The sequence below is a fragment of the Brachyhypopomus gauderio genome, unplaced genomic scaffold, assembly GCF_052324685.1.
Source record: "Brachyhypopomus gauderio isolate BG-103 unplaced genomic scaffold, BGAUD_0.2 sc107, whole genome shotgun sequence".
Classification (NCBI taxonomy): Eukaryota; Metazoa; Chordata; class Actinopteri; order Gymnotiformes; family Hypopomidae; genus Brachyhypopomus; species Brachyhypopomus gauderio.
The window spans coordinates 45001-55000 of record NW_027506928.1 but is presented as its reverse complement, the minus strand read 5'-3'; the positions used below and the strand labels follow the sequence as shown (position 1 = coordinate 55000).

At 50.5% G+C, this 10000-nt stretch overlaps 2 protein-coding genes across 3 annotated transcripts in view; both read right to left on the bottom strand.

The window, feature by feature from the left end:
* LOC143497357 (NF-X1-type zinc finger protein NFXL1-like) overlaps positions 1-6962 on the bottom strand; it is a 26518-nt gene extending 19556 nt beyond the window's left edge. Inside the window, exons 1-11 of one of the 2 annotated variants that reach the window (XM_076993266.1) lie at positions 6912-6962; positions 5105-5282; positions 3759-3953; positions 3031-3140; positions 1811-1941; positions 1536-1714; positions 1017-1178; positions 686-786; positions 486-600; positions 228-352; positions 1-29 (exon numbers count right to left, since the gene is read on the bottom strand). The exon at positions 1-29 is cut by the window's left edge and continues 94 nt beyond it. In XM_076993266.1, coding sequence (XP_076849381.1) covers positions 1-29; positions 228-352; positions 486-600; positions 686-786; positions 1017-1178; positions 1536-1714; positions 1811-1941; positions 3031-3140; positions 3759-3953; positions 5105-5273 — 1316 coding nt within the window. In that variant the 5' untranslated portion in view covers positions 5274-5282; positions 6912-6962. Of the gene's footprint in view, positions 30-227; positions 353-485; positions 601-685; positions 787-1016; positions 1179-1535; positions 1715-1810; positions 1942-3030; positions 3141-3758; positions 3954-5104; positions 5387-6911 lie in introns of those variants that run through there. The other variant, XM_076993265.1, reaches the window with a different exon arrangement.
* A 690-nt stretch (positions 6963-7652) lies between these two features.
* LOC143497351 (cyclic nucleotide-gated channel rod photoreceptor subunit alpha-like) overlaps positions 7653-10000 on the bottom strand; it is a 4676-nt gene continuing 2328 nt past the window's right edge. Inside the window, exons 7-8 of the mRNA XM_076993255.1 lie at positions 9034-10000; positions 7653-8241 (exon numbers count right to left, since the gene is read on the bottom strand). The exon at positions 9034-10000 is cut by the window's right edge and continues 184 nt beyond it. Of these exons, the coding sequence (XP_076849370.1) occupies positions 7972-8241; positions 9034-10000 (1237 nt within the window). The 3' untranslated portion in view covers positions 7653-7971. The remainder of the gene's footprint in view (positions 8242-9033) is intronic.

Below are 10000 nucleotides of genomic sequence, written 5' to 3'. Positions count from 1 at the left end.
CGGCCACAACGACAGTGCTTCTCTACCTCCTACACACACACACACACACACACACACACACACACACACACACACACACACACATTATGGGCTTTTGTATTCTGTTTCAGCCCAGAACACATGAAGCATGAGATTTATCAGACCAAAACACTGCTAGTGAGGGACAGAGTGAGAAGCTCAGGTCTGCAGAACAGTGAGTGAGTGTGTGTGTGTGTGTGTGTGTGTACCTGTCTGCAGGTTTCACAGGGTCCTCTATGGCACCTCATGGAGCAGGTGTGTAAACCACAGTCCAGCTTCTTATCACAGGTGTCCCCACAGGTAGGAACATCAGCGGTGCAGGGCAATGCACACTCTAACACACACACACGCACACACACACAACAGATCAAACGTCAGGGATTTGTACTTTGTGTATTCACTGCTCTCTCTGCAGTGGAAACACCCTGATGTCCACCACACCCACACACACACCAAGTGTAACTCACTGCTTTTGCCACAGGGGCAGGTCCGGTTTTCTGCGCGGGGACACTCCCCACACACGCCTGTATGACACACACGCTCACACGTGTGATTCCCACATGGCAACGGCCGGCCACACACCTGCATGGACAGATAAGGTTACACACACACACACAAACACACACACCTCTCAAGGATCATTAAGTGACAGAAACCTGAGGGTCACCTGGTCACAGTTCCACACCGGACTGGCACACGGACGCTCAGCTTGGTTCCTGCCACACACACACTTCTGTCGACTCACTCTAGGACATGGCTCACACACGCCTGTGTACACACACACACACACACACACACACACACACACACACACACACAGTGGGAAGGAGATGTTAAAACAACAGGTGTGTATTCTACAGAGATAAGAATGTGTTACCTGTGTGACTCTATACAGGTATGCAACCTGCAAACGTGTGTGTGAAGGGCAAACACTCGTCACACACGTGACAGATGCATGCTCTGCAGTCACACGCGTGACAGATGTGTGAGTGTGTTACCTGCGTGACAGGTGTGTGCGCAGGTGTGTATCCTGCAGGGGAGAGTGCGGCTACAGATCTTTCCACAAGTCCAGGCTTTATTACTGCAGCGGCGAGGTACAGGGGCCGCCTTCCCACACACACACGACACACTCACCATCTTCGGACATGGAGGACATGGACCTAACACACACACACACACACACACGTTTGGTCTCAGATATGATCCAATCAGATCCACTCACTCAGTATCAAGAGTTTCATCCCTAAATGTACAGTCACTGGACACTGGCTGGGGTAGTACACTAAAATCATCTGAGAGAGAGAAGGAGGGAGAGAGAGAGAGAGAGAGAGAGAGAGAGGGAAAGAAAGAGAAGGAGGGAGAGAAGAGAGAGAGGGAAAGAAAGAGAAAGGGAGAGTGCATGTGCATGACAGAGATAAAGAGCAAGGGAGCACATGAGACAAAGAGGGGAGAGCTAGAGAGAGGGGGGAGGGAGAGAGAGAGAGAGCAAGTGTGTGTGTGAGAGTGTGTGTGTGTACCTGGATGACAGAGCAGCAGGCAGCGGTGTCCACAGGGTGGCTTGAACTCTCGGTCACACACCTGGCCACAGGAATGTGGGAGGAGCCAAGGATCGGGGGAGGGGTCTGCCTCCTTCCCACAGTAACAGTAGTAACGACTCGGTGTGTGCTGAGGAGAATACTCATACCTACATTTAGGACTACAGGGAGAGAGGAAGGACTTTATTTCTGAAATATGTACTACACATGAATATTCATTAACTGGGCGGGTCTGTGCAGTGATGCCAGTCCCTCACCATGGCCAGGGGTGGTCTTTTTTCCCAAAATCCTCATCTGTTGCTGAGGAGACCAGAAAGATGGAGTCTTTAGCCCATTTCTGAATACATGGGATGTGGAAGATACAGTAGCACCCAACACAACTCCAAACCTGTCCACAGAGAGAGAGAGAGAGAGAGAGAGAGAGAGAGAGAGAGAGAGAGAGAGAGAGAGAGAGAGAGAGAGAGAGAGAGAGAGAGAGAGAGAGAGAAGGGCATATGCAAAAATTCTGTAGTTTCAATACCTTTTTTAAAAGTGCGTGACGCGTGGTACGCTGGGTTTATGTATAAGTGCGTGACGCCTGGTACGTCGGTTTATGTATAAGTGCGTGACGCCTGGTACGTCGGTTTATGTACAAGTGCGTGACGCCTGGTACGTCGGTTTATGTACAAGTGCGTGACGCCTGGTACGTCGGTTTATGTACAAGTGCGTGACGCCTGGTACGTCGGTTTATGTACAAGTGCGTGACGCCTGGTACGCCGGGTTTATGTACAAGTGCGTGACGCCTGGTACGCCGGGTTTATGTATAAGTGCGTGACGCGTGGTACGTCGGGTTTATGTATAAGTGCGTGACGCGTGGTACGTCGGGTTTATGTATAAGTGCGTGAAGCGTGGTACGTCGGGTTTATGTATAAGTGCGTGACGCATGGTACGCCGGGTTTATGTATAAGTGCGTGACGCGTGGTACGTCGGGTTTATGTATAAGTGCGTGACGCGTGGTACGTCGGTTTATGTATAAGTGTGTGACGCGTGGTACGTCGGTTTATGTATAAGTGTGTGACGCGTGGTACGTCGGTTTATGTACAAGTGTGTGACGCGTGGTACGTCGGTTTATGTACAAGTGTGTGACGCGTGGTACGTCGGTGTATGTATAAGTGCGTGACGCGTGGTACGTCGGGTTTATGTATAAGTGTGTAACGCCTGGTACATTGGTTTACGTATTTAAGTGTGTGACGCCTGGTACGTCGGTTTATGTATAAGTGTGTGACGCCTGGTACGTTGGTTTACGTATTTAAGTGTGTGACGCCTGGTACGTCGGTTTATGTATAAGTGTGTTAAAACCCCGAGGACACCCCGGAGAGAAATACAATGCAGACAAATGTTATGTTACAGATGATGCAGGTACCAAGCGTGTGTGTGTGTGTGTGTGTGTGTGTGTGTGTGTGTGTGTGTGTGTGTGTGTGTGTGTGTATATTCTAACCGCTTGTGTCCTCTTGACAGAGGCGATACAGATGAGGCAGGTGACCGCTCCTGACTGAAATGCCTCGTTCAGGTACTGTCGTGTACGCTCCAAATCAGTCATGTCTCCTCCTGACAACATACACATTAGACCACCAACATTCAGGGGAGCCCATATTAAAGAGAAACACCCGTTCTGACAGATACAGTTCTCTGCTAGTTAGTGATTTAAAGTCTAACACTCCAGGTCAAATACTGTTATAATGATATTCTGTACAGTTAAGCATTCCAGTCAGTTTTTTGTACTCAAAACACCAGTGATTTACTTTAGCGAACATCAGGCACTGGAAGTGTATTTATTTTATGTAACTTTTCCAAGTTCAGGTGGTTGGAAACCTGTTGATGAACACCACACCCATCCTCTCTATTGAAGCATCAGTACTACCAGTCACTCACATGGAGAAATCAGTAGCATGTTCACACGTGTTCCACAATATCAACCTCAGAACAAACTACAGCTAAACCACACCCCAATAAACACCACAGAATAAACCACACCCCAATAAACACCACAGAATAAACCACACCCAAAAAACCCAGCAGAATAAACTACACCCCAATAAACACCACAGTATAAACCACACCCAAAAAACCCAGCAGAATAAACCACATCCCAATAAACAGCACAGGAACACCTACACCCAAGGCTACCCACAAAACATAAGACATAAGAGGAGCTTCTGTTCTGACCCGTCTGGTTGGTGTAAGTGATGAAAGTCGACTCCAGGATCTGGCCTTGCTTCCCAAGCCCGGCATCATCGTCGTCATCATCATCATCATCATCATCTTCCTCAGAGGAAGAGCTGTACTGTTTCTCAGCCAGGCGCTGAGCTGCAGCTTGATTGGACCTCCTGATCTCATCAAATCTGGACTGAGGGGACTTGGCTGCAAAGCAGAAACCCACACAGCACAGTCACCCTCACAGCACAGTCACCAACACAGCACAGTCACCCTCACAGCACAGTCACCCTCACAGCACAGTCACCAACACAGCACAGTCACCCTCACAGCACAGTAGCATGTTCACCACAGCACAGTCACCCAAAACAGTACAGTAGCATGTTCACCACAGCACAGTCACCAACACAGCACAGTAGCATGTTCACCACAGCACAGTCACCCAAAACAGTACAGTAGCATGTTCACCACAGCACAGTCACCCTCACAGCACAGTCACCAACACAGCACAGTCACCCTCACAGCACAGTAGCATGTTCACCACAGCACAGTCACCCTCACAGCACAATAGCATGTTCACCACAGCACAGTCACCCTCACAGCACAATAGCATGTTCACCACAGCACAGTCACCCTCACAGCACAGCAGAATTTCCAGCAGGAATAATCTGAGGGTTTTAATCCTCAGAGAACTGAGCTCTGTGGCCACTGGGGTCTGCTCACTGTGTGTGTGTGTGTGTGTGTGTGTGTTGTGGATGAGGTGTCTCAGAGGTACCGTGTGACAGACTGTGTGTGTGTGTGTGTGTGTGTGTGTGTGTGTGTGTGTGTGTGTGTGGTGTCTCAGAGGTACCGTGTGACAGACTGTGTGTGTCTGTTTCTCAGAGGTCTGTGTCTCAGTTTCGCAGGCTTAGCCCAGTTTTCCCTGCAATCCCCCAAGATTTTTTTAGGAGGTTTAAAATACCACTCTACACTCTGATACAGCAGGTACAGGCTGATACTGGCAGTGTGAGAGACAGTCTCAGACTTACACTCTAACAGTAAAGCCCTAGTGGAACGGGTAAGGCCCTAGTGGAACGGGTAAGGCCCTAGTGGAACGGGTAAGGCCCTAGTGGAACGGGTAAGGCCCTAGTGAACAGGTAAGGCCCTAGTGAACAGGTAAGGCCCTAGTGAACAGTAAGGCGCTAGAGAACAGTAAGGCCCTAGTGAACAAGTAAGACGCTAGTGAACAGTAAGGCCCTAGTGAACAAGTAAGACGCTAGTGAACAGTAAGACGCTAGTGAACAGTAAGGCCCTAGTGAACAGTAAGACACTAGTGAACAGGTAAGGCTGGTGATGCTGTCCAATAGGAGGTCTCCTACCTTGGCTGGGTGGAGGCTGTGCTTTGGGTACCATGGTTACGGCAGAGCTGCCCTCCCTCACCCTGCTGTCGGCTGTCCGGGGTCGACATGCTGCCACCTCACTGGCCGTCTGGCCCCGGTTCTGCCCCCGACCGCGACCTCTGCCCTGCTGCCGCCAAGCGGGCTCCATGGAGATCGCCTAGCAACGCAATGTGGAGAAAATGGGAAGCGACGTCCACGACAAGTGCGACGCTTTACGGCAGCGTCCTGCCCCGCTGTGTCTGAGCTCCGGGCGTCTCTGTTCACACTGTGCTGAAATAGTGAAACAGTAACAGTGTTAAATTAGTGTCTATGATCCAGGACATCAACACTACTAAACACTACTGCACACACGACTATAAAGACCCGCGTGTCCTGGCCGCTGGTTGACCGGGTACAGACTAAACGTCTCATTCCGGTGACTAACGGGTCGGAGGAGGCTGGCGGCGCCGTATACCGGTGTTAATCCCGGTACATCTCCGGCGTATACCGGTGTTAATCCCGGTACATCTCCGGCGTATACCGGTGTTAATCCCGGTACATCTCCGGCGTTAATCCCGGTACATCTCCGGCGTATACCGGTGTTAATCCCCCTACATCTCCGGCGTATACCGGTGTTAATCCCCCTACATCTCCGGCGTATACCGGTGTTAATCCCCCTACATCTCCGGCGTATACCGGTGTTAATCCCGGTACATCTCCGGCGTATACCGGTGTTAATCCCGGTACATTTCCGTATACCGGTGTTAATCCCCGTACATCTCCGGCGTATACCGGTGTTAATCCCCCTACATCTCCGGCGTATACCGGTGTTAATCCCCCTACATCTCCGGCGTATACCGGTGTTAATCCCGGTACATCTCCGGCGTATACCGGTGTTAATCCCGGTACATCTCCGGCGTATACCGGTGTTAATCCCGGTACATCTCCGGCGTTAATCCCGGTACATCTCCGGCGTATACCGGTGTTAATCCCCCTACATCTCCGGCGTATACCGGTGTTAATCCCCCTACATCTCCGGCGTATACCGGTGTTAATCCCCCTACATCTCCGGCGTATACCGGTGTTAATCCCGGTACATCTCCGGCGTATACCGGTGTTAATCCCGGTACATTTCCGTATACCGGTGTTAATCCCCGTACATCTCCGGCGTATACCGGTGTTAATCCCCCTACATCTCCGGCGTATACCGGTGTTAATCCCCCTACATCTCCGGCGTATACCGGTGTTAATCCCGGTACATCTCCGGCGTATACCGGTGTTAATCCCCCTACATCTCCGGCGTATACCGGTGTTAATCCCCCTACATCTCCGGCGTATACCGGTGTTAATCCCGGTACATCTCCGGCGTATACCGGTGTTAATCCCGGTACATCTCCGGCGTATACCGGTGTTAATCCCGGTACATCTCCGGCGTATACCGGTGTTAATCCCGGTACATCTCCGTATACCGGTGTTAATCCCGGTACATCTCCGTATACCGGTGTTAATCCCGGTACATCTCCGTATACCGGTGTTAATCCCCCTACATCTCCGTATACCGGTGTTAATCCCGGTAGATCTCAGTATACCGGTGTTAATCCCGGTAGACCGCGGACGCGCGTCTGTCCTGCTCATTAGCCCCAAAGCTAACGTGCTAACTGATTAAACCCGTGAGATGTATAATGTCAGGGGCAGCACGGCCATCACCACGTCACATCTGGGGCACTTTCTGAGATAAACGTGTTATGTTTGTGACTGCGGGAGGTTTAAAGATGTTTAAAGATGTTTTAATCCAGCAGAATCCTACCGTAACTCAGGGGCTCGTGAGACGCCGCCGGGCTCCCGAGTTCAGATGACAGGCGCAAGTTGGAGGGACCGCGAGGAATGCTGGGAGTTGTAGGACTGTACCGTTCTGTTTATATTATTGTAGATAGGAAAAGACATCTGTGAAAACTACAAATCCCGTCTTTGTTCAAAAGCGCAACGTGTCATATGGAGGTTCAGTTATAGAGCGCCTTTAAATTTTCTTTTTATTAAAACATTTTCTAAACATTTTAGGCGACTAAAGTTTTTTTTATGCGGAGTAATTTTATTGGATTTTTATATTTGGTTTGGAGTGTAGCTGCACTGGACACTAGCAAAGTAGATGTTTTAGTTTATTTATCAAATTCAGCAACACAACATGCCGTATCAGTCATTTAAATACGATATTAATTTTATTTGACTAGTTAAACGCCTTACATTGTTGTTTGATCTTCACACGTTTTCTTAATAATATTTGGTAGCAAAATCAAACAGATCCATTCGAAGTCAATTTTAGTCCAGAAGTTCATAGAGAAACCGAGTTCCATATCAGTTTAAAGTAAAGCTGTAAAAGCATAAATAGCTATGTTGTCCTACAGCACGTGTGGCTGATAAAAGCTTCTCATTGCTGTGCATCATTAAGCCAACACTAGCTTCTCTTCCAACACTAGCTTATCTTCCAACTCTAGCTTATCTTCCAACACTAGCTTATCTTCCAACTCTAGCTTCTCTTCCACTGCAAAATACAAACACAAATTGTAAACAACTCAAGAGATTGAACTCATTGTGACCGTGGTGTCCACACACGCAGTGAGAGACAGAGGAGGAGCAACATTACACCCCCGTGTTCCTGCCCTGGTCCCATGATCTAGTCCTGATCCAGTCCTGGTCCCATGATCTAGTCCTGGTCCCGTGATCCAGTTCTGGTCCCGTTTTCCTGCCCTAGTCCCGTGATCCAGTCCTGGTTCGTGTTCTAGTCTCGTTCCTTTTCCACACTGAGGTCTTTCCCTTTCATCCCTGCTCTGAGCGTGTACAAACACAACTCATCCTCATCCTCAGAGCCTCTACTTCATCTCCTTCTTCTTCCCCTCCTCTTCCTCTCTCCTCTCCGGGTCGAGTGTCTCGGAGGTGACCGCTGGGCTGGAGGAGGTGATCTTGCTCTCCAGCTTGGTGACACGTCTCTTCAGCCGGCTCTGCTGGGCCTCGTGTTGGGCCAGGAGACGGGCGAAGCGCGTCTGGAGTTCCTCCAGCACGCTGCCGATCTTCAGGACCTTCTCCTCCATGTCTCTGGGGTCTGGACCCTGCTTCGCCACCTCCAGGTCCAGCAGGTTGTCCTGCAGAATGAAAAACAAAAGAACCAAATGAACATTAATCAGAAAGATTTACTCGGGTAGCTCGATTAAACCTGGAAGATAACGAAACCCTTGTTTAACCCTTTCTGTCCATTATATATTCAAAACAGATTCAATAGATTTAGATAGATATATGACATATATAACAATAGATAAACATTGTTATATATGTCATGTAGTGTTCTATAAATAATTTGGGCTGCATTACAGATTTATTATTTTAATATTATTAGTCCTAGTATGGGTTTAGAGCCCATGGAAACCAGTAATCATGGAATTATAATGGCGGGGTTACTGTGAAGGTGGGGTTTCTGTGAAGGCGGGGTTACTGTGAAGGGGGGGTTTCTGTGAAGGCGGGGTTACTTTGAAGGCAGGGTTAGTCTGTAAGGACTGTGAAGGAGGGGTTAGTGTGAAGGTGGGGTTACTGTGGAGGCAGAGTTACTGTGGAGGCGGGGTTTCTGTGAAGGCGGGGTTACTGTGAAGGCGGGGTCACTCTGTAAGGGCTGAGAAGGCGGGGTTACTGTGAAGGCGGGGTCACTCTGTAAGGGCTGAGAAGGCGGGGTTACTGTGAAGGGGGGGTTACTGTGAAGGGGGGGTTACTGTGAAGCGGGGGTTACTGTGAAGGCGGGGTTACTGTGAAGGCAGGGTTTCTTTGAAGGCGTGGCTACTGTGAAGGCGAGGTTACTGTGAAGGCGGGGCTACTGTGAAGGTGGGGTTACTGTGAAGGCGGGGCTACTGTGAAGGCGGGGTCACTCTGTAAGGATACAGCTGTACCTTCATGAGGATCTGCCGCCCTTTCTCCTCCAGCAGGGCTTTGGCCTCTGGATACTCCTTCAGCGCCTCCATCAGGTCGTCCTTGGACAGGCAGAACAGGTCCGAGTATCCGATACTGCGTATGTTGGCCGTCCGGCGGTTTCCCGCTCTGCTGCCCTTGATGTTGAGGATGCTGATCTCGCCAAAGTAGCTGCCGTCACTCAGGACGACGAACTGCGTGACGCCGTCGTCGGCCACCACGGCTAGCTTGCCCTCTTTGATGATGTACATCTCGCGCCCGATGTCGCCCTTCCTGCAGATGTAGTCTCCAGGGCTGTAGACCTGCGGCTGGAGCTTCAGGACCAGCTCCACCAGCAGCCCGGCCTCGCAGTCCGCAAAGATGCGCACCTTCTTCAGGGTGTCCAGGTGCACGTTGATGGCCACCTCCACGCGCAGCTTGTCCGGCAGGAACTTCAGGACCTCCCGCTCATCCACCGCCTTCTTGTTGGTCCACAGGTAGTCGAACCACTTGATGACACGTTTCTCCAGGTCCTTGGTGACGTTCCGGAAGCTCATATACTGTTTGATGGCGTCGATCCGGGCCTGGAAGTCGGCCCGGGCCGCGTTCATGTTGGTGATCATGGAGCCCACGTTACCCACGATGGTGGCGAAGATCAGCACACCGATCAGGAAGTCCGCCACCACGAAGAAGTACTCGGAGTTCTTTTCTGGGGGCGGAGTCTCGCCGATGGTGGTGAGCGTGAGAGTGGACCAGTACATGCTGTACGCGTACTTCCTGACCAGCCGGCCGAACTCGGGGTCCGACGTGTCCGGGTACACAAACCTGTCGGCGCCGAAGCCGATGGCCTTGGAGAAGGAGTAGTAGAGGCAGGCGTTCCAGTGTATGATGATGACGATGTACATGACGAGGTTGGAGATGCGGAAGACGTTGGGGAAGTTGGTTCTCGTCTCTGTGCGCTGGAAGAAC